General features: G+C 40.6%; 1 protein-coding gene across 1 annotated transcript in view; it reads right to left on the bottom strand.

The window, feature by feature from the left end:
- The window catches only part of VWF (von Willebrand factor), a 140,969-nt gene that overhangs the window by 6,917 nt on the left and 109,085 nt on the right, over positions 1-24,967 (bottom strand). The window contains exons 39-49 of the mRNA XM_071551468.1: positions 23,247-23,349; positions 23,063-23,137; positions 22,451-22,555; positions 21,762-21,967; positions 20,209-20,358; positions 15,088-15,198; positions 13,053-13,236; positions 11,262-11,302; positions 6,203-6,316; positions 2,634-2,732; positions 1,079-1,207 (exon numbers count right to left, since the gene is read on the bottom strand). Of these exons, the coding sequence (XP_071407569.1) occupies positions 1,079-1,207; positions 2,634-2,732; positions 6,203-6,316; positions 11,262-11,302; positions 13,053-13,236; positions 15,088-15,198; positions 20,209-20,358; positions 21,762-21,967; positions 22,451-22,555; positions 23,063-23,137; positions 23,247-23,349 (1,317 nt within the window). The remainder of the gene's footprint in view (positions 1-1,078; positions 1,208-2,633; positions 2,733-6,202; positions 6,317-11,261; positions 11,303-13,052; positions 13,237-15,087; positions 15,199-20,208; positions 20,359-21,761; positions 21,968-22,450; positions 22,556-23,062; positions 23,138-23,246; positions 23,350-24,967) is intronic.

The raw sequence follows: 24,967 nt of genomic DNA, 5'->3' as shown, positions 1-24,967 counted from the left end.
TTGAATTTGGGGGCATAAATTCAGTTTGAGAAATTCTGGTTAAAAAGTAAACTATTCTTCACCGATTTTCCATGAAGACCTTTAGAATATGACAGTAACACCAAGTCTGTAACATAATGTAGCATTTTTTTTAAATCCTTGTATAATAGAACTGTATTAGAGTGATTTCACAAAGGGAGAAATGTACTGTAGAAACTTTATTTTTCCTGCATTGTACGTAATAAATCCTCCATTTGCTTTGTATATGTAGAGGGAGGTCTGGGCACAAACTTTTTATTAAAGAGTGTCTGCTCCTGCCATGGCCATAAAAACACGGGAACAGGTGAAAATAAACACCTGTAAGATGTATAAAGCCTAATAGTGAACAAAAGCAGGACCCCACAAGCTCCACTCCAACCTGCACTCTGTTCCTCAGGGTCTTGCTGACCTCAAACCACAGGAGAGATGGGTGGATATGTGGTGCAGGGTTCTTATGACACCAAACAACCACAAGTGTGGAAGTTTGAGCTCTTCTTTCAGCATTGTGAAAATTCCTTTCCCTAACCTCACATATGGGCAGAGAAAAAATGTCTTAGCATTTCATATGTATATTCATTTAAGAAAAAAAAAAGGGGGGGCGGGGGAGAAGAAGAACTGATCTGACTGTCTTCTCAGTTTGTGTAATTATTTACAGAGTTTTTCTCTGGACCCTACACTGAAAATTGTATTTTTTATTTAAATATAAAAATTACATATATATATATATATATATATATATATATATATGTATATAAATTAGAAGAATCATTTTTATACGTCTGATGCCTCAAACAGTCAGCTTCAAATTCAACTATGATGCTGTTTAACAGAGTTACTTCTTCCCTCCAGCCCTGCCGCATTAAGAAACAGCATATATTTTAAAAGTACAGAGAACTTACATTTTTCTGAATTTCAAAGAAAGTTAAAATTCATTATAGCCAAGGTGCTGGGAGCAGGTTGCGGTTTCCCACCCTAACACACAGAAGGTACCCACATACAGTACCATAAACACACAGAGCCCATTAGGAAACCTGGAATCAGGAGCCATTCCACTACTTACTCCTTCAGCCAAACATCTTCTGGGATCAAAGGGAGGACAGCTTGTGATTCTCCTTTCCCAGACAAATTCTCCTTTCTCATTTACTCTACAGGAGTGACTATCACAGCCATCCTGAAGGGTTTCATTTGGCTGTAAAGATTTAAGTGCTGTTAGTTGTACACAGAAACAACATGGGATGGGAAGTTTTCATTCATTTACTGATATTTAAATTTATCTACTATGGTGGTGACATTTATAAAACATGGAAATCCTTAATGAACATGATTGTTTATCAACAAAGTCATCTGCTATTTACTTCCACAGCCATATTGATTACAGCTCTGCCAAGATTGCCAAAACCTGACCTTTTCCAGCTCTTAAAAGTGAAGAATTTTCCATGAACTTAAAAGAGAAACTTCCCTAAGTGAGAAACATGGGAGTTTGACCTATGAATATTCTTTCAAAGAGACATATATACAATTATTTACCTTCTGGCTGAGTTGGGAGCATCTTTAAAATAATACATAAAACCATACCCCCACCCAGAATCATTTGGGTTAGAATAAACCCTTAAGAACAAGTTCAACCATTTAAAGAACACTGCCATGCCCATCACTAAACCATGTACCCAAGAGCCACATCTACACATCCTTTAAATCCCCCAAGGGATGGTGACTCCACCATTGCCTTGGGCAGCCCATTCCAATGCTTGCCCACTCTTTCAGTGAAGAAAAGCTCTTCCTAATATCCAATCTAAACCTCCTCTGGTCCAATTTGAGACTGTTTGCTTTTGTCCTGTCACTTGTTACCTGGGAGAAGAGCCCAGCCTGGCTACATCCTCCTTTCAGTGAGTTGTTGGGGAAAATGAGGTCCTCCTGAACCTCCTTTTCTTCAGATTAAACACCTCCAGCTGCCTCAGACACTCCTCATTGGACTTGTTCTCCTTTACCAGCTTCATGGCTCTTCCCATACTCTCCCCATCTAAAACTTCTCTCCAGATTAAAAGAAAATTTTACCTGCTGCGTTTTGTGACAGATGATGGGTTTTAACCAGAAAAATATCTACTTCTACTTAAAAATTTATCAGGCACCAAAGGCCACGTTGGGTGGGGCAACCTGGTCGAGCAAAAAATGTCCCTTCCCATAGCAGGGGGTTGGAATGAGATGATCTTTAAGGTTCCTTCAAACCCAGGCCATTCTATAAGTCTATGCTGAAGAATTTGTTCAAAATCCATATTTTCAACCTAAATTATCTATTTTACATTTCAAATTAAGTGTTAATTTCCTCTAAGTACTTGTTTGAGCTCATGTTCCAGTTCAAGTTCCTTGATAACATTCATGCTTACAGGTACACCTAGAACCTCACTCTAGAATTTTGCACTCTGGTATGAAGTCTCCCATTTTTTCATTTACAAACAATCAAATCGACTTTCTTGATCAATCATTTGAGGTCAAAAGGTGCTAGTAATAACGTGCCACCTAATCAAAAGGGAGAGGAATAGATTCACTTCCTTGGGTTCAACAAAAGCCTGTGATACATTTACATTTACTCATAAATAAAAGTACTTAAAACTTACCTGAAGATATTGAACCCTTCCATCTTTCAGCCTGATGGCACAGGAGGTTGGCACACATTTCCCACAGCAAGAGCCAGGCATATCCTGCCTTCTGTAATTCTAGAAGGCAGAGGACATTCTTCTGGATTTATTTTATATTAACAAAAAATAAAATACAGTGGACAATGCTTTTTAAAACAGTAGGACTAGACTAGCTTAATCTAATTAATTGCATCCTTATCTTTTTCCAAAGGCTGGCATTAATCCTTGTAATGATTCAAAATACAATGGGGAAAAAAGTAAAAGCCTCCTGTGTGCACAAAATTCAACATTCTTTGACTATAAGAATTGCAAAGTCAGGATCACTAAAAAACATGTGACAGAGAAGAGGATAGCTTGGAAAAGTAGATGGAAGTGCTTAAAGGCTAGGATAACCAGTGGTGAGGGAGAAAAAGGCTAAGGTGGACAATTTGGACTGTGGAAAGAAAAAAAAATGCCTGATAAATAAAAGAACATCAGAGGGGGTATGATATATTAGGGAAGGGAGGAAGGGAGAGGGAGAAAGGGAGGAACAAAGGAAAATAGGGCAGGGGGAGAGGAAGAGACAGGGAGAGCAAAGAAAGAAAAGAGAGAAGGAAGCAAAAGAAGAGAGGAGAGGGAGAGAGGGGGGGGAGAGGGATGGAGAGGAGAGAGGGAGGGAGAGGGGAGAGGGAGGGAGAGGTGAGAAGGAGGGAGAGGGAAGAGGGAGGGAGAGGGAAGAGGGAGGGAGAGGGAAGAGGGAGGGAGAGGGAAGAGGGAGGGAGGGAGAGGGAAGAGGGAGGGAGGGAGAGGGAAGAGGGAGGGAGAGGGAAGAGGGAGGGAGGGAGAGGGAAGAGGGAGGGAGGGAGGGAGGGAGGGAGGGAGGGAGGGAGGGAGAGGGAAGAGGGAGGGAGGGAGGGAGGGAGGGAGGGAGGGAGGGAGGGAGGGAGGGAGGGAGGGAGGGAGGGAGGGAGGGAGAAGAGGGAGGAAGAGGGGAGAGGGGAGAAGGAGTGGGAGAGGGAGAGGGAGGTTGAAGCCCCACAAACAACACTAAAGGAAAAAGCAGTGGCAAAAAAAAAGAGCATGGTAGAATGAGGAGCAATAAACGGAGAGGAAGAAAGCTATGGAGTGTATAATGGAAAGGGGAAAAAAAACCCATACCAGAAAAGAACTGAGTTGACATGTGAAGTGTCCCACAGTAATGTCTCCAGCTGCTCCAGATAACCAACAGCTGCTTATGATGAGCTGAATATTTTTAAGACAACAAACACTTTCTGCTTGAGTGAAGGCTTGCATGCTATCCATATGTTTTTTATAGGAAGAGAATTTGGGGAAGGTGGGAGGTTACTATTAAAGCATTGGGAGAAAGCATAGTTCATTGTTATTAAGGTGAACTTCCTCTACTAGCAAAAATTTAAGCACCTAAAGTAGGTCATAAAATGTCCCCAAAAAAATGACCCTTATGAGCAGAATATGCTGCAGTTGGCTGCACTTCAATTATCAGTGTATTTACTTTCACATCTTCAGCATCCAGGAGAAAACGGGTACTCCTGAGAGAATATGTACTCTTAACCCACGATTTTATCTATTAGGAAGGAAGAGCTTTTAATCTGGGTATTCCATGAAGTCAAAGGCTTTGAGACAGCAAAGATCCCAACTCACTGTGCGATTCCCACCAACCTCAGAGGGATGAAGACATTCTGCACCTTATTTGGTATTTTTTTCCCCGCGAGCTCATTAAAATTCATTAAAATGGCTAGAAAGGGATATCTATACCTCGACCTGCTACTTCCCTTGGGTAGCTGCACATCTCCTAAATAAAAGTTCATAGTCCTTAAAAAGACCAACTGAAAATGGCCCTTTCTTCAGCGTTTTTCCTTTAGTCTATAATTTTGGGTCAGGTGGGGAAAAGGAGCTGCTTGGGAATTGAGTGGGTGGCGAAAGAAGCAGGAGTGGAATACATTTCTTTTACCATGTATTATACTGATTCCTCTACCTTTAATTTCTACAGCTGGCTTCTTGCACTGAACAGTAAGAATGGATGCTTGTGTGTTTTTGTGTGGGAACATACATTTGCACACATGTTTCTGGCCACAGATCCATTCTAGTGTATCTGTTTTTTGGGGTTTGGGTTTTTTTGATGGATCTGCCAGGTTTTATTTTTGGAAGTGAGACGGACGCTCAGCACTGAGCTTGGCCATTTATTTTCCCTTCAGAAGCCAGTGTCTATAATCAGATCTTAAAGGAGAGGTCCTGTTAGGGTCCAGGACCACAGAAAGCATTTCAGATTCTCTCTTTTCTCACAGTCTACATCCACACCAGCAAATAAAAGGGATCAAGGCCAGTTTTACGGCACTGCAGATAAGCAGAACATGTATGTATATCTACTCTGCATTGTCCACACAGAAAAGGCTGGCCTTGGCTTGTCCTGTGCTTGGGCACTAGTTGGAAATTCTCTAGTCTCAACAGGCCAGCTGGGATACTGCTGATAATTCTCCAAGCTAAGGGGTTGTCAGGACATAATTTGAGCCTGAAATCTCACTCTATTTCATTTGTTAGTAGAGATGACTCTCTACAGAAACTTGACTTACTACATTTCCAATCTTTTCCATTTCTCCTTAGGAATTGAAAACTGGGCTCATCCAAAACTGATCCTTTTTTTTTTTCAGGGACCCTATCGATATATGTCTCTCCTGGATATCAGCCAGGAATCATATATGATCATGTTGGAGATGTGCATATTTGGTGCAATGGCACTGCTTCCACAGGCTCCTGGGTTTGGTTGTGCCTATTGGCTCCATCCATTATCCAGGTAAAGGCAGAAGGGGAAGGGGCATATAAGCCTTTCTCTGTGAAACTTATCTCCTATTTCTCTTTGGGAGATTAAATCAGCCTCTGCAACTTGCTCAGGTCTCCTCCTACTTGAGATATCAGTGTCAAGAGAGAAATTATTTAGCAGAGCTAGTCAGGCACATCAGTCACAGAGCTGGTCAGTGAAGCAAAAATGGGAGGTATTTTCCCTTGGCTTTTCCAGCCAAACTCATTCCTTGCAGGTGATGGCAGCAAAGCAGCAGCAAAGACTTCAAAAATGCAAATGGCACTGATGGGGACAGTCACCTCAAATCACCAAAGTCATGGCTTGGAAGTGGACAGAAACACCCGTGAGCCCAGCTATTAGAACAGCCATAGGAAAGCCCTGAAGGAGGGAGATCTGGCTGAGCTGCCAGTCCCTGGAGGGACAGATAACACTGTAAGAAAGGGGGCACAGCAGGTCCTGTTGCAAATGATTTGCCAAACCTTATACTACCCTAAAGTTAAGTAATCCAAAATACTCAATAAAATGTGCCCGTGGAGCTGAGTACTATGTAAAGTTATCTTTCCAACACTGGATTTATAAAAGATTTGGTATTATATCATCTAATTCATGGGAAGAAGAACACAGAGCCATGACTTCCCAGAGAAACCTGAAGAAAGGCAAAAGGTCACAGAGTTGTACTGAGCACAAACTGGTGTATACAAAGAACAGGACCTTCTCCTTAGACACATTCTTAACCAGAACTGCTCACACTTACCACTGGGCATGCTGGACAGCTCACTTTGGTACATCTCAGAGTGTATTTCCGAGGCATTAGCTGAAAGGAGCAGTCACATGATGTGCACTGATCCACCATCAGGCGCCTCCCAGGCTGAAACATGAGAACCGGTTTGTCAGTGAGAGACTGTCTCTACAGCACAACTCAAATAAAAAAGCAATTTTATCTAAGATAAATCTTTTTCATTAAATCTTGCATTGTAATTCTTTGCTAGAGAAACAAGAAAAACAATGGCCCCAGTTTCCAGAGACTCAAATTTTTTGCATCTGTAATTCCAGAACAAGCAGCATATCACAAAGCTATATTTCAATAAAGCTCTTTAGAAGTCCTTAATCTGAGAAATCCCACTGACATTTCTTACTTTGTTGCTTACAAAGCTAGCAAGCAAGAAAGGAATCCTTGAAAGTCATGAGGAAGATTTTATCATGAGCTATCCTGACTGTGTGGTTGCCAACAGCTCATTTTTCGACTGTAATGAATTGGTTTGCCAACAAGTTTTTATTCTTGAGCCATCACAGCCCAGAGTTGATGGGCAGAAATTGCTTGTTATTTTCTATTTAATAATACTGCTTGGAATTTCTAATGGTCTGAAAGTTTAGAATTGAGAAAGGACAAAATAAAACAAAAGCAGAAACAGAATTACTGATTGAAGAACTCTACTTGTACACAGTTACAAGCAAATCAGTGGCTGAGCTGGCACACAATTCAAACTCCCTGAGCTCTTCCCTAGCACCTTGTGAGCTGGATCCATCACCTTTTCCAAACAAGCAAAAAAAGACATTTCAAATATTGAGAAAAATTGCCAAACCATTAAATGGCAAACAAAAGGATGTGGAATTGGTAACTGGATTCCCAGCACTGAAAGGAATTCTAAATACAAAGTCCTTCTGCCCAAGTGCAGAGCCTTTCATTTCAACCTCAAAATAACAAAACACTAATGCTGAAGGGACAAAGTGGGAGGAGTCTATTCAAAATATTCATAAAGAAATGTTAAAAGCTAATAAATAAGGTAAACAGACACTTCATAATGCTGGACTACAAAAGGTTTGAGTTGTGCTTCAAAAATCAATAGAATGCCTCTGTTGACTTCCTTTGGAACAGGAATGTCCCATGTTACATACTATGCATATTCTTAGATTTCTGTTTTAATTATTACACACTCATGAAACAAATGGAGCAAAACCAAAAAGCTGGATAAAGTAATTATGTAAATTTGAGGGCAGTATAGAGCCAATACTCTGACATATACCCTCAAGGACAAATGTTCTGATTAAAGAATTTTAACTACCTTCTTGTTCTGTGCCCCAGGACCCCAGGACAACAGAGGTCCTCAGGTCTCAGTCATTTTCTATAAAGCACCAGCAACAGTAACAACTTTTTTCTTGTTTTGTGGAGGTCTAGAAAAGAGATCCTCCACATACATCATCATGGAAGAGGCAATACCAATGGAAAGATCTCTCAGCTTGAGACTTCAACATGGGACTTTTTAGTTTTCCTGATTTAACCTTTTGCAGCGAATATCATTAATCTGGAGCATTAAAAGCTTCAACGGATGTAGGCATGAGGACACACAACATTTTGCTATGGTAGAGGGATGGTGTGCTGGTTTTAGCTGGGGTGGAGTTAATTTTCTTCACAGTGGCTGGTATGAGACCGTGATTTAGATTTTTGATGGACACAGGGATGATAATATAGAGATGTTTTTGTTATTGCTGAGCAGTGGGTTGCACAGAGCCAAGGCCTCTTGTGCCATGCTGGTGATGGGATTGGGTGTGCATGGAAGACAGAGGTGGGATCTGGCCAAATGGATATGCCAGATCATGTGGTATCATATATATCAAGTGGAGGGAAGAAGGAAGAAGGGTTTTGGAGCAATGGCATTTGTCTTCCCAAGTCATTGCCACACGTGATGGAGCCCTGCTCTTCTGCAGATGGCTGAACACCTGCCTGCCTATGGGAAGCAGTGAATTAATTCCTTGTTTTGCTTTGCTTGGTTTGCATGGCTTTTGGTTTCACTGTTAAAACTGTCTTCATCTCAACCCATGAGTTTTCCAACTTTTACCCTTCTGTTCGTTTCCTAATCCTGCTGGTGGGGGAGTAAGTGAGCTTGGTTGGTGGCTGGGGTTACATCATGCCAGATGGATAGCAAATATCATAAGAAACTCCAAATTTCTTGTTTAATCTCAGCATTGGAAAGCATTCAGGCACCAGAGTGATGGTCCTAGTGCAGACCACATGGCATTCAATCCAGTGACACAAGGATTGCTCTACATGGTCACAGCTCTACACGCACATTTGCACATGCATAAAAAAAGCCTTGCAAATCTGGGAGATGAAGTGCCCTCATCATGTTGACCTGCTTCAAAGTATGGTTGGGTTTGTTCAGTTTAGTATCATAAGCATACTTAATTCACGCCTTCTAGAAGTAAATTATGAAAGAATGCCTCATTAGCTCCAGGCTTCAACAACATAAAGAAAGGGTCTATAAAGCCCCAACAGATACTATAAGTGATATCCTTATCATATCTTCTCATAGTTCTGACATTCCAGTTGAATACAAAATAGATAGATAAAGTTGAGTTTATATGAAAAACCCCTGTTACAGGCAGGAATATAGAGATTACTAGAAACGTTGAAATTAAATCCTCACTCACAAGTGCCTTGAACTTTTGGGAGAAGGTCTTACCTTTGTCCAAAGTTTTCTTAGCATCGCAGAACTGAATGAAATAATGGATTGATATATATTTTCCCCTTTATATAACACACCCATTATGTGTTTTCTTGGCTAACTTGAGGTGAAATGTCAACATCTGCAATCAAAATAACCTGCATAAAGCCCAAATCTATTCAGATCTCCTTCAAAAATGCCACTCAGTAAAAGCCTGGGAAACCAGATGGGTGATACAGATAATCCTGTTGGTAAATACAGCCACCTGCTTAGAAGTGTGCAGTTAAAGACCACAGCATTTTTAAGAGCAGCAGAGTGAATGCAATACACCAAATTACTGGAATATAATATTGGTAACCAGATACAAGACAAAAATATAAAAGGATTAAGGACACAGTGGGTTACAAGAACAGCAGTAAAAGACTCAAAATTTGGAACAATTCAGGCAATGAGTTAATGCAGCAAAGTTGTCCCTTGATATAAAATGAAACTTGAAACCTGCTCTTAAAGGACCAAGAATAAAGGTTTTGAAATCCAGGAAGTATAAACTTCTGTGGACACCACATCTTCCTTCCTGACCAGGACTTTGGAACCAGTCAGTGGAGCAGAGAATAGTACAAGGCAAAGCTGCAGTAATGCCAGCTGCTCAAAAGCTTTCAGACATATAGCTAATTAACTTGGAATTCTAAGCCATTAAATGAGGCTAGCTTAATTGGAAAGGTCATTCGTTTTAGACAAGTTCTAATATAATAAGAATTACCCAAAATGTAGTCTTGTTCAGCTGAAACACTTTATGATTTTATTATATATTTGGAAAACTTGATTAAATAGGAATTGTTCTTCAATATTGTAGAAGTGTAAATATTTTATTTTGTAGTCTTCAAAATACTGATACTTCTCATTTGGCCTTCGGTGTAACATTTTGTTTCAAAATTTGCTTTTGCTTCATTTTAAAGTAGCTTGAAACATTTTAAAACACTTGAGAAGAGGGGGGAAAAGACTTTACTTGACAGTTCAGATAAAGATTTTGTCAAAAGACAGAAAAATTAGTTGATCATGAAAGAACAGCACACAACTGGAGAGATTTCTGCTTGCAACACAGAATACACAGACAGAGAGAGAGAGGCAGAGAGAGAGAGAGAGATGTTTATCCTATATAATAGAAGGTGCCAGGAGCTGGTAATTACTATCCTTGAAATTTCCTACAAGTATGGTCTTTAGAGAATGCCACAACTGGCTTTGAAGACATACTATAGAGGAGTCAAGTAGCAGGATCAAAGAGAAAGCAGATTATTTCAGATTTTTACCACTTTTAAACCAACGTTCTGACAAGAAATGCAGAGTTATTCCTTGGATTTATCTACACGGATGCTGAATCCTTGATGACATGACTTTTGCTCTAACAAACTGATAAACTTACGCCTATTGACTATGAAAAAAACAATCCACACCAAAGAAATAGATGGAGGAACGTTCTCCCTGACATACCTCTAAAACAGAGAGATTTGAGTAAATTTACCTTCAAGTATATGGAAAAGGAAGACATATATTGACAAAGCAGGAACACGTAGGCTAAAAGTTAGGTTAAATGACTAAAGAGAACCTGTTTCCCTACGGGATGATGAGAATATTTAGATCTCTTTGACACCAGAAATGTTGCCAGAATATGGATTTAGGGAAACAATGGACAATTGACAGAGCTCTCCAAAGATAAATTCGGCATAAATGAGATCAGATGCTTAACTCCCATCATTCCCGCTGTCATGGGCTAGGTTAAGCATATCTTAATCTATCCATTAAATATACAGTTGAGAAAAAATTTCCTCAGAGGGTATATCAGCAGGGATCTTGAAAGGGAAAAGAGGTCAAACAGTGAGGAAGCTCAGCTTTCCTGTTCCTGCTAATAGCCAAGGAGGGATACCTCTCCTTCCACACAGGTGGAGCAAGTCTCCATCCTTTTTTAATCTGCCTTATCCTCCAAGTATAATACAGGGAGTTTTTGCTTCCCCAAAGTGGGCAAGGATCATTTTGGAGATTAACCCTCACAGATAGTTTCCTGTGTGTTTGGTAGTCTGCAAACCATTACATAATGCAGATTAGCACAGTTTCTAAGCACTTTTCTCAAGCATCCTTTCAAGATAAGGAAACATTACTGTCTCCATTTTACAGAGATAGTAATGGTAGGGTCATGAACTGGACATGCACAGGCAGACCTGCTTGCCACTGCTTTTACTCCAAGGTCTCACTTGCAGAGATTCTGTCTGAAAAAAAGCTGCCCTTTATTCTCTCTCTGTCTATTCTGGAAATAAAAGCTCATTCATGTATCTAAATCTCTTACCATCACAACAAGCGAAAGGAATTGTGTCTTACCCCAATTACAGTGCCATTCAAAGGACAACCATTAGGGGGGACTGAAAAAGAAGACAATATTCCAATTAGCATTTTCATTATAATGACAGCACTAGTCAATCACAGCCATGCTTTTTTGACTCACTGCAGTTCCAACTTGAAGAAATTTACACCAAGTTTCACTGTAAAGAGCCATATCTGAGCCCTCTTACATTATACCTTGAAAGGCAGCAATTTGTCAGTTATCTTTAATTCCACATGAAAACATCTCTTGTTGAGCTATTTTTTAACAAGTACACAACACAATATAAACTTTCCCCTCCAGTTCAAGGTTCACACTCTCAGAAGATGCACCCAGGTTTTCTGCAAGTTAGTGAATATCCCCTCTTTTTCCCACTGCTACCTCCTCACCCTGTGGTTGCACACATCCTTGTCAACTAAACATGACTGTGAGTCCTCTTAGACTGAGGCAAATCGGCCAAATCTTTTGCTTTGGACTTTTGAGCCAAGTCTATGCTCAGGATCATGGAATCAAAGAACGGTTTGGGTTGGAAGGGACCTTAAAGATCATCTCAGTCCAACTCCCTGCCATGGGCAGGGACACCTCCCACTAGGCCAGGTTGCTCAAAGCCCCATCCAACCTGGCCTTGGACACTTTCAGGGATGGGGCACCCACAGCTTCTCTGGGAAACCTGTGCCAGGGCCTCACCACCTTTACAGGGAAGAAGTTCTTCCTAATATCCAATCTAAGCCTACTCTCAGCTTGAAGCCATTCCCCCTTGTCCTGTCACTACATGCCCTTGGTAAATAGCATCTCTCCATATTTCTTGTAGGCTCCAGGGCTGGAGGCAGCAATGCAGGTGGGTCTCACCAGAGACGACAAAGGGAAAGAATCCCCCCTTTCCATGCTGCCCATACTGCTTTCGATGCAGCCCAACACATGGGGGGTTCTGGGCTGCCAGCACCTGTGGCCAGCTCAAGCACAGCCACAATCACAGACACATCCAGAAGACACCATGGCTGCAGGTAGAGCTTTGAACTTTCACAGGACTAAAGCCTCTCAAGTTCTCTTTTAAACACTTAGCAATGCAGAAACAAAGCCCTGTATGTGTCTTTGAAGCAATGCAAAAGAGTTTCATCAGCAAGAGGTGAAACAGGAGACAGGGAACATCAGCTAGAAAGTTTTAGCAGCAGGTGCTACTGTAAAGTAAACAATTATCTGTGGAGGGAAAGGACTTCACACGACAAGTCATTATGGTTTATAGTGAAAGACCCCTTATTACACACTGCACATCGTTTATATAGGGTTAAGGCTACGTTCTATTGGCTACATTGAACCTCACACTACAAGTTCTAATTGGTTATAATCCATATCTCACAAGTCCAGTGTTTTGATGAAACATCCTAGCTGTTGCCAGGTGAATCTCCAGAACTCTGTGAGAAACTCCTGTGTGAACTCCTGGGGAGTGATTTCTCCTTTACCAGTCAACAGCAGCTGTGACTTTGTTTATTCTTAGCTGGTAGTTGCTTTAGTCTCACAGGATCCATATAGATCTGAATTATTCACGTTTCATTTCTTGGTACCAACACTATTGCACTCCATGTCCAAATCACACAGGAGTGCTTCAAATTGGGGCTGCCCTTGCCTAATACGCACTGTTGAAATTGTTTTTGAGAAACAAGAGATGAACACATAAGATGATTCATTCTCTAATCACAGAATACACTGAGCTGGAAGGGACCCACAAGAATCATTGAATCCAACCCCTAGCTCCACACAGGACCATCCATTTATCATACACAAAACCTTACCACATCTGCAGGAGGGACAGCAGTCTATTATTTGGTTGCACTGCAGCTCACTTCCTTCTGGGCAGGCAGGCATATCCATCTGAGCACAAGAAACATTCTTTTGCTGCACAAAAACCTCATTGTTCACCTGGACACATGAGTTGATAACACAGTGGTTGAACGGGGATCGCCACTCTCTGCCCACCTGATGGGAAAGTATAAAAGGATTGTAATCAAAACAAGAATTATAATAAAAAACAGCAGTATTTGTGTCACTGGATAGAGGGAAGACCACCACAGCCAGTATGCTGGTTTGCCAAAAGCACATTTACTGCACCAGGAACAGTCTGTTCTTCACAAACAGTTCTCCACAAATGCGTACCATGACATGCAGTCTACAGAGCAGTCTGCTCCTTGCTTTGTAGAGAACAGGAATTACAGGAGTATCCTGAAGGTGGGACAGGTCAAACAACGTGTAAAGAAGGAAAAGGTAGACTTCAATCTACATTTCTTGCCTTATAGCTGGATGCACTACATTGCACTGTAGCTGAGCTGGCTACCATCCTCTTTCTGCTGGAACCTGCAGCAAATGAGCTCTGCTAAGCCCAAAGAAGGCTTTGACAACAGTCTTTAGACCTGAAAACACTTGTTTATGTAGAAGAGATCAGATACTGTTGATAGTTTTACTGATTATAATCACCCCTGGGTCAGACAAAGTGGGAACTTCAAGTGCTATTTATGGGAAGGGACATCATCACAGGTCAGAAAGATAATGTTGCCACAGCTCAGCGCTGGGAGATGCTGGTCACTGCTTTGCAGCTATTTGTCTCCATTTCTACCAGTCCAAATACATTTCGAGAACAGGGAAGGTTGAAAATCAGACCCTCAGCTGCAGTAAATTGAAACATCTTTGCTCTTAGGGAATACTTTCCTCTCGTGATAAATAGTTCTCAGTTAATGACAAAAGGAAAGAGGACACAGCAAGAAACAAACTGCAGACTGTAACACAGAGGGACATTAAGTAGGCCTTCTGAAGGCTTGTTTTATGTGGAATATTGATCCACATTAAGAAATGCCCTTGCTAAAACTAGGACAGAGGCAGGCTGCAAAATGTTACATTAACATGTTTGGGGTATTTTAAGACAGCAGCAGATTCCTTTGTTAAAGAAGGAATTAAAAACTTAGTATGAAATATGTGAATGTGGGATGTGGATAAAGACACAGACATGTTATAAAGATCAACACTTAGAGAAAAAAATATGGGCTGGTCTCTTATTTTAAATATATTTCATTTACTGTTCTTGCTGTTGTTGAATCCAAAGCTCTGCATAGGATTAAGCAATTTAATGCCACTGATGCTGGCAAAAGCTTGCCAGGGGTGATTGGGTTAGGGACAGAATACTGAATAGCCTGATTAAAATTCTGGCAAAAAAAAAAAAAGCAGCATATATCCATTTTAAATGGCTGCTGCATGCACTGACTTCCTGCAGGGTCTTTGAATCCTAAGGGAGGAGGCACATTGCTGAAAATAAACTGGATTTTTGAGCAGAAAACAAGTGTAGCCTGAACCACTGTGGTCTGATCTGACATGCAGCAATCATCTTCAGCAACCAGAGAACAAGTCACATTTCTATCCTCATTTATTACCTTATACTTCAGTGTGTACCAAATAGGATATCCTATTTATATGGGACTGTGAAAAATCAAGGGATCCACTACCCCATCCACCTGCTGCCTCAGAGCATTACAGATGAATTGGGATAATTTAAACAAATAGCTGACAGCCAGAGAGGCATTACATCACACTAACATTCATTCAAGCTGCCACTTCTGAAATTAGTAATTTTACACAAAACATATTACCCAGAAAAGGCTGAGCAGGATTTACTTGCTATAATCAAGTGGGTAAGTCACATGTCACCCAAAGCATTGTTGCTCAGTGCTGCTCAATGTGTAGAAGAAACAGGTTCTATCTTATTCACCTCCTTCCATGGACTATGAAATAATTCCATGGTTTCTGCTGGAAGAGGAAGTGTCCATGTCACTGCCACCTTACCTGGTACAAGGGAGGATCTGCATCACCCCGAGGCCGAAAACCTGGCTCCTCACAGGCAACCTTCTGGCATCTCCCACAGCACTCCCCTTCTGGCACAACATACTTGTATCCCTGCAGGAGGAAAAAAAAAGGACTGACTGATCCAGGACTAGGAGACAAATGAGAAGATTGATCCTAAAAGAAAACATTGGGATCACTGTCAGTGACATTTTCTGAAAAGGGGCCTTTGAAAAACAACTGAAAGGACAACACGTTGCTATTACAAAACAAGTGGTTGACCCAGTTCAGCGTCCTGTTAAACCTTTAGCAATACCTATCAGAAAAGATAAATTAGGACATTAGAAGCAGAAATTCTTATCTCATTAGCTCCTGCTTAATATATATTTTGAAGATCTATTCACTGCAGCTACATGGACTAACTCAAGGTACCTTCAGGTCATGCCAGTCAACTAATGAGCCTTGTGTAGGTTTTTTTATGCACTAGGAAATTGTAAAGAGCAAGTCTTTCCTTTAATAAAGCCCTACAGAGGAGTGCAAAAGGAAAGAGAAGTCCACTTTTAAGGTTGTCATAATTGCTCTGCTTCGTAGATTCTGACGGAAAACTATATGTGAATATATATATATATGTCCAGTTTAAACAAAACCACTACATTAAACCATTGCTTTTCCATAGAAGGCTTACAAAGTTATGAGATTTTATCTACATATATATATAAATTTTAAAAAAACATATTTTACAAAAGAAAATTAAAGGTAAAAATTGTTCTTGTGGCATCTTGAAGACCAATCAGCAGACAGCTGCCCTTCCCATTCTTGAGAATTCCAGGGTAGGATTCAGTCTGAGCACAATCAAACATCTAACTGAAGCAGAGAGAAGAGAGTGGTCAGACATGTAGTCCAGGGACCAGTTTTGATTGATTATTTCAACTTTTCATAGAATCATTTAGGTTAAAAAAGACCTTTAATAGCATCAAATTTAACCATTAACCCAGCACTGTCAAGTCCAACACAAAATAAGCCCCCATACGAACTGCAAAAGGTATTTGGAAAAAAAAAGTCTAAAAATTAGTATAACGTAAATTGAAACTACTGTACAGCACTAGAGATAATGTAACCTATCAAAGTCTAGCACTGAATTGTGGAAAATTAAATACACAGCATGAAAATCATAACTGAACAACAGGCACTCTGATACATTCATAGAGCAGACAACTAAAGAATCTTGTGAATTCAGGGAAATTATAAATAGGTCAACTTAAAAAAAAAGAAAAGAAAAAAAAGACCACAGGAACAACAGAAATCCCAATTCTCAGTTTTAATATATATTCATCTCCTGAAGTAAGTAGGCAAATACTCAAACACTGGAGTACCTAAGTGAAAGAAAGCAAGGAGCTTTAATCTAATTAGAAATAATATATTCTACATTTAATAGCAAAGCAGTCTTCAAGGGGCAAATCATAACACTGATTTCAAAACGGTGTTGAAGGAAGGATGTTCTGCCACAGCAAATTCATGTGAAAAGTGCCAATGAAAATAAGCATCATTTTATTTTGGTCAACCTCTTTGAACCGGATTACGGAAGTATTCCCAACTGCTCCCTCTCTTTATGAACAGGCCCAGATTTGCAACATGAAGCACATTAGCATAACTTTGATAATCAGGGGACTTTATATGAAATACCCTTCCATATCAACGTCATAAAATGTGATGCCAGAGTTTGATCCAGCTTTGTGGAAAAGTTGTGCTGTTGAGCATTTTGTTTTGTATCACTTTTAGCTACTAAATACAGGTCTGAAGCACCTGAAGTATCAGATGCAACTTTTTATTTGTGTGTCAGACTCAGAGATGTAAAAATCCATGAGCTGTTTGTGTCCAGAACAAAGCAAAATCCAGCTGCAGGACCCAAATTTCACTAAGTTGGTTTCAACAGAGACATCTTCAGTGCAAAGAGGTGCTACAGAGCAGATTCAGAGGTGATTTCTGCCCCCAGTGCACTGACAAAGATCATAGAATCATAGAATGGCCTGGGTTGGAAGGGACCTTAAATACCATCTTGTCCCAACTCCCTGCCATGGGCAGGGTCACCTCCCACTAGCCCAGGTTGCTCAAAGCCCCATCCAACCTGGCCTTGGACACTTTCAGGGATGGGGCACCCACAGCTTCTCTGGGAAACCAGTGCCAGGGCCTCACCACCCTCACAGGGAAGAAGTTCTTCCTAATATCCAATCTAACCCTGTTCTCTCTCAGTTCGAAGCCATTTCCCCTTGTCCTGTCACTCCAGGTCCTTGGAAATAGTCTCTCTCCATCTTCCTTCTGGGCTCCTGTCAAGTACTGGAAGGCCACAATTAGCCTTCTCTTCTCCAAGCTGAACAATCCCAACTCTCTCAGCCTTTCCTCACAGCAGAGCTGCTCCATCCCTCTGATCATCTTGGTGTCCCTCCTCTGGCCTCGCTGCCACAGCTCCATGTCCTTCCTGTACTCATGTTGGGTTTGGACACTTCAACCTTCCTGAGTGGCCCTTTTGGTGCTTGGTGTGTTCAAAACCTGAGGACTCTGATTCCTAAGGGGAAGAAACACAGGAGTCACAGCTCCCAACCTCAGCACCTGCTGAACTTCTATCCCAGCCCCTGAACCACCTGCAACAGCCTGTGAGCTCCTCAAAAACAGAATATCTCTCTCTGTGCTTGAGGAATAAGGAGGACAGTGATTCTTCACTGTCACAGATCCTCCACGGCCTGAAAACTATTTCATCAGCAGAAAATCACACCCTTTGCACCTCTCACCATGGAAATTTGGGTCCACAAGAATAATAACAGCTTTATTTTACAGGACTAAACAAATCCCCCTGCCCCAGGAGGGAAAGGGTGAGGCCACACAAGGCAGCCCTCCTGTTTGAACTCCTTCCTTCATTCTAGTGCTGCTCAGGACGCATAGTTCATCTCTTCCTGGGTGCTGCCTTTTGGCCAGCAAAGTAAGAAAGAACAGGAATGAGATGGATAGAAATCAGCCTGAAATGCTGAAAGCAAAATCTTCAGTGTCAATGAACAGCACAGTTCCAGAGACTTTCCTGGAGCTGCACTCATTTACGGCAGGTGAAGACTTCATCCTCTGTTTGCAAGTCTCTGGAACATTAAGGTATCATTTCCCACTTCCTATAATAAAATATGTTTCGAAATGCAGATTTCCTAAAAGAACCAGCATCATTTTCACCAAGTCTTTTTATTTAGTTTTAAACAGGGTGTTTTTTTGATACTGCAATGCCAAAGAACTGTAGCTCTGCATTAATGACATTTTATTCAATAAAAAATTATTGAGAAAGTTATGACTATGAGCTGAAACACAGTCAGATATTTTAGATCTAATATTTCATACTAGAAACAAGTCTCTTCAGTAAACTGAAGGGGTCCTCTTGCAACAGCTGAAAATTCACATTGTAGAGTTTTTCATGCTTTTCACTGTATTTGGAAGCCCCAGACTTTCTCACCAAACTCTACACTTGCAGAAGCATTAGTGTGGTTTGTTGTTTTTTCTGTAATGGATTGAGGCTTTTGTTCAGGTCCTAGAGAATGATGCAGCATCAAAGACACAACAGAGGAAAATATTATTCAAAAAAGTTCATCTTTCGTTCACATCTTCTCAAGTACACGCACATATATGCTGTCCAGCCTTGTTCTGATACAGAGGCTGTAAGTTAAATGATATTGAAATATAGTTGCATTAAGGCATTTGAAATTCTTTGAAAACCAAAGCACAATTAGCTCAATAGAGCTCAAAGGAGAATTGCTGTTCAAGTATTGCTTAACCGTCAAGCTCATAGCCAAATTTCAGTGCATGATAATACTATTTTCAAATACATATTAATGTAAATTTAAAAGAGAATTTAAAACTAGTCAGACATTCAGAGTTTCTACCACAGCATTAATTTAGCCTTGAGGTGCTGCACATAAATGCTTTATGCCCAAGGTCAATCTTCGACTCCCAAACACACTATTAATGATGTTCAAACATATATTTGGACACACTTGCTGTTGGTCAACTGTTTGAATTTTGTGGGGGCTGATGCAATATGCTGCCTAATATAAACGTTTTAAAACTAAGAGATTTGAAGAGCTCATTTTTGTTTCTGCACTGAGGAAGAAAATAAATTACTTCTTCTGGGCTTCAGTTCATGGTTCAGGGAAGGACAAACTCAGGGGGAAAACCCTGGGTCAGAAAAGACCTGCAGAGTATATTCTGAACCCCCAATATTTGCTCCACATGGACCCTGCACAGCCTCCTCAACTTGCAGACTGTGAGCACCTAAGATGGTGGAGGAGCTGCTTCAAGTCACACAATCATGGAATATCCTGTCTTGGAAGGAACCCACAAGTCCAGCTCCAGGCCCTAAACAGGACAGCCCCAACAATCCCACCATGTGTCTGAGAGCCTTGTCCTTCTTGAACTCAGACAGGTTTGGGGCTGTGGACTCTTCCCTGGAGAGTCTGTTCCAGTGCTCAACCACCCTGGTAAAGGTGAAGAACCTTTTCCTAATATCCAACCTAAGTCATATTCCTCTACCAACTTCTTGTACCAATTATCTGTCTGTTCCTGCTTGACCAGCCATGTTAATATAACAGAGCAGCTCTTACTTCCTTTGCAGGCTTCCAAAACACAGGATTTGATAGCATGCAGCAGATGTCTGAGCATAATAAAGGCCACAGCATGTGGTGTTATTACTGCTACAATGTGCTGAGCTGAGCAACAGACAGATCTGAAATGTGAACTTCAGAAAGTGAACTTGAGCTGGAACAGACATTTGTAATTGAACTTCAGACATCATGAACACTTATTGTGCAAGTGGTGTAAATGACAGACACTTCAGGATTCAGTTTTTCTTTTATCAAAATATAAAGTATACTTGTCACTGATTTTCTTGGCAGCAGGATACAATCCTAAAACAATAACCCTAAAATCAAGTCAGTAATGCTCAAGCCCTCTTAGAGTCCATTCCCAAGATAATTCGTTGCTAAACACTTATTTTCTTTCTCCGGTTTCTCTATAAACAAGCAGGTTTAAAAGCAATCATTTCAGATCCCCACCAGGGCTCTGCTGGCTAAAGCACTGGTTTAGATGTTTACTCACCCGAGAGCAGAATGTGTTACACACTTTGTCACGACATTCCATCATCTGAAGTCCTGTAACATCATCCCTCATGCCAGTGCAAGAGCATTCCCTGCAACCGTCTTCCCAGATTGTTCCAACAGAGTAGATTATGTTGTTGTGCACACACACCTATTAAATGCAACAATTAATACATGAAAAAACACACTGCTGGCTCCAAATTCTGCATTTTAAGGTGTGAAACCTTCCTTAATTTTATGGAATATTTTGAACCCCATACAAATGCTACAGGTCTTAAAATTGTGGCCATTCTGTTGAAGAAACGGAAAATAAATGCAACCAAATCTGTTGTTTTATAAAGAATAAATTGGAAAATATTATCTTCAGTCAGTGGAATTGCTCAGGGTCTGACTCGGTTTTCCTGTAAGTATAATATGACACAATATGTAGAGATAATAAACAGTGAGTCTTGCAGAAGGAGCTCTGCATGCAAAACTTCTTTCAGCTAAATCATCTGACCTGAAAAGATCCTACTTGGGCTAAAAGAATTCATTCTCTTGCATCCTTAGGCCATCACAGCTACTCCAAAAAGCAATAGCATCTCTTGTTTTGAACTTTCCATTAGTACATTTTACAGTATGGTGTCAAAGAGAACATAATTTATTTTTATAGATACAGTAACATAAAATTAATTATGCAAGGTCATGAACTACTTAAAAAGAGGAAAAAAGGCTTGGACTCCTGAGCTGCAAGACATCACTCCATGTTAAACAGAATGTTAGATTGCCCTTCAACCCCTCCTCCATGCAACCTTATATTAAAGGTAAACATAATGTAGCAACTTTGACAGAGTCAGGTGTTAATTTGGCAAAATCTCAAAACTGGCAGTTCCCATAAGATACAACACCGTCTCCAGCAGTGACAAAGGTAATCAACAGGCATAAGAAGTTTAGGTTTAAGGTATAACAAATATTTCAATAAATTCAGTATGGATTGGAAGAATATACAGTAACTGGAGTGATCCAAAAACATTCACCTTTGTTATCCAAAACCAAACTAAAAATCTAAAAATTACCTGTGAAATTCCTGTTTGAATGACCTTTAAGTTTCAAATGGCTTTGGTATATATATATATAAAAATAACTCAAATATATATACATACATAAAATATATAGATATTATATATTTTTATATATATGTGTGTATATATATACAAAATCTGATTATCTCAAAGCCATAGAAAATGGGTGGTTCTGTCAGAATTAAATACTGTAATAAAAGAATCAATATATCTATTACATATATATATATGTATATATACACAAAATCTAATTATCTCAAAGCCACAAAAATGGGTTGGTTCTGTCAGAATTAATTACTGTAACAAAAGAAGCAACAGCATGAAGTCCAATGTGTTTCTTTTAGCCACCTGTAATTTAAAAATGCCCTGGCATCATTTTCCAGTAGCCTCACTAGTTTGTTAATGTCTGGCCAGCTACCTGCTTACTTTGGTGTTGCCACTCCACAGAGAAATGATGCTCTCATGTGTGGAGAAAGCATCTCCTTTCCCTTACCCTGTCTGGAACGCAGGTGGTGGATACACAGCCACAGTCGTTGGTGAGAGACTTGGTCAGATATCCCAGAGGGCAGCTCACTGTGGAGTTCCTACAGTTGCAGGTACACTCATAGCTGTCACAGCACTCGGTCTTTATAACAGTCAGCTCCCGATGTGGTGGGCAGGAAGGTCTGGGCATCAAGCTGCATGCTTCCCTGTTGCAGGCTGCCAGGGAAAAGTGGGCACTTGTGTCAAACTCATGGAATTTCAGAGCACTGCCAGTGAATAAGTCAGTTCTCCTGCAGCAAGGCACTAATTGCTACTGCAAGCTGTTGTAATGCTACTCGAAGACTAAGAAGTAATGCAGATATAAATGACTCAGGTCAAAGATTGTGCTACAGGTTCAGGGAGAGTTCCTGCCCTGCCCAAAAGTTCTTGTCTCATACACAGGCAAGATTTATAAAATAAGCATAAGGGTCAGAGTGCACACAACGAAGAGCAAGTGTTTCTCTAGACCATAATTCAAAAGTGTATTCAGAGAGTGCCAACAACACCCTTCTTTTAAGTATGAGTAATCACTACATGTCAGTTGGCTTCAAAATTAAACCTTTTCAGAAGGGAGAAAAGTGTCTAAAGGAAGTTGTCACTGTTGCTCAAATACAATGTTCCAGTATCACTCCCTGCTAAAAAAAACACAAACCACCTTACCACATGTGTAATTCGGTCTGCATTCTCCAGGGTTTCTCAGAGCAATCTGCTGGCCAAACTCACAGACAGGCACAGGAGGCAAATCACAGGAAATCAGATCACAGACTAAGAACAGAAATTGAGAGTGTTTAAGACCATGTCTGACTAGTCAGTCCCCAAGAAAAGACAGACACACACACGCATATGCATATCCCCAGTAAACTCTTTTTTCCTGCACTCAATGGCTGTCCTAAAATATGAAGTACATTAGAGTTCAATAGGTCAGAGTATGTTTTCAAAATAGCTTAGGGAAGAGTTCAGGCTTGGGTTATGGGGATTAAGGTTCTAATATTATATTTAAGGTACAAATATAGACCATGGAAAAAAATAGATACTTGGAAAGAGACCATTCTAACGCCACTTAGAGAAAAACAAATTGCTCCACTCCCTCCCTTATCTATTACAGAAAGAGTGATAAAGTTGGAATCAAGGGAGACTCACGTCCTTAGGAGCTATTTTTCCACAAGGATGATTGTACAGTCATTGAATTAAATAAAAAAACAGATTGTAAACCTTAGGAATATCTGGTAAAAGTAGAAACCAAGAAGAATCCAAAAGTGTCTGAGAACCTACCACACTCGTATTCAGGGCAGCACTGGCTGGGGTCCATTCGAGGATGAGCAACTTCACATGGACCACACTGAGCAGCTGGAATAAGAAGAAAACATCCACAAAACAAGTTAGGATGAGAACTAGGAAACGAGAGGACCAAAAGCATCAATTCAAGTCCAATCTACTTAGAGATAAATGAATTTACGTTTCACAGTCGGGCAAGGTCGGACTGTGCAGTTTATTTTCCTGTTGTCAAGACATGTGCAGATATTGCAGGGCTCATCAGCAGGGATCCACGTTTCCATGTGCTGCATGAAAAAAACCCAACAGATTGTTAGAAAGAAAACAAATATTCTGGGCACTGGTATGTTAGTGATGGGAGTGGGTGACTGAAAATCAGAAGTCTCTGTGGAGGGTTGGCTGATTGCTCTGTTACCGCTAAGAAACTAAGCAGACACATAATTCTGAAATGACTGTAATGCACCAATTTAGCAAAGGATGTGAATAGTGCATGAATGGGATGAGGAAGTACTGTTGTTTTAAGCATGAAAAATGTTCAGATGTTATAAATGCAATGGTAGACTATGTGAGTAACAGTGGACTGGTGCAACTACATACCATGATTGCATGTTCAGGGATAACAAGGAAAAGAGTATTATTTTGGGAAATACATAGAAGTGTCTGCTTTCCCAAACTGGTAGTACTTAAAAACAGTGAAATAAACAGTACATGTTTGGGGGTTTTTAAAATTAAGACTATTTGGAGTGTCATCACTTGATTCTCCATTTGACTGAAGCCCAGAGAAGCACTAAAGCAACCCCAAAACTGAAACTATCATTGCAGTGACTACATGGAGGTGAAAAGCACATTCAGATACTGCCAGTAAAGTGCATCATTTTCCAGTCACTGCTCCTTCCCACGAGAGAGAGGAAATCATTGGTGTTAAAGATGCAGTTACCTCTACAGAACTACCTACATTTAACACCCATGTGAAGAGGGAGGTAACAGTGAAAAGATGCATTATGAGACAAATGATGTTAATTATGGTTCTGTGTGAGAACATGTAAAGTAGGTTAGGATGCCACCAAGGAAAATGGTGTCATCCAGAAAACTGGAGCAAAACTAACAGTCTGTTGAGCCCTTGAGTGGTAAGCCCTTACCTTGAGTGGTAAGAAAGGAAGGACATAACTAAGCATACTGCCACCTGTACCCAGTGGTATTTACATGCTTTAAGCTGTCACAAAAGCCTAAAAGGACAGTTTATTTTCCAAGGTTAATCATATGGCAAGGATAAGATGCCAGGGATGTTAGAACAAGCCAGCCAGAGGTTTAACATAGGAACCAAATGGCATAGGGTTGGATAATCCATAGGAAAGGTATCTTAGCAAAGAAAGCTTGCATCGATGTATTGACAGTACAGTAAACTATCTCAGGGCTTGGGAAAAGAACTCAGCTCTCTGCCAGCACATTCAGTGGCCTCAGTGTTAACAAGTCCTGAAAAGGCAGCAGACAGAGAACTGCTACATTTGAAGCAAGTGGCTATTTAAAGACACAGAGAGAAAAAGGTAATCCCTAACATTTTCAGCAGCCTTGATCTTCATGCATAGGTAGGACTTTCTGTCTAATTACCAGAAGAAATGACAAGAGAGCACAGTGTTAGTAAAGCTCTCTGAGTGCTGGTACTGACAATCCCATAAGCCCAAGCAAAATCCTGGATAGAAAAGAACAGAAGACTGAGCACCAGAGAGAAAGAAGGGAGTTCAGGAAATCATAACCCATCCTCAGCTGCACTGCCTGTTATGTCACTCACACAACTAATCCTGCAATGATGGAGACACAAAAGGGATGCATGACCTGATCCTCCCCTGCCCTCCACCTCTCCATCCACAGGACAGCGGCACCTAAGCCTTTCCATTGGGGTACAGA

Source organism: Pithys albifrons, chromosome 3, assembly GCF_047495875.1.
Source record: "Pithys albifrons albifrons isolate INPA30051 chromosome 3, PitAlb_v1, whole genome shotgun sequence".
NCBI lineage: Eukaryota > Metazoa > Chordata > Aves > Passeriformes > Thamnophilidae > Pithys > Pithys albifrons.
The sequence above is the reverse complement of the archived record's forward strand: the minus strand, read 5'-3'. Positions and strand labels throughout refer to the sequence as shown.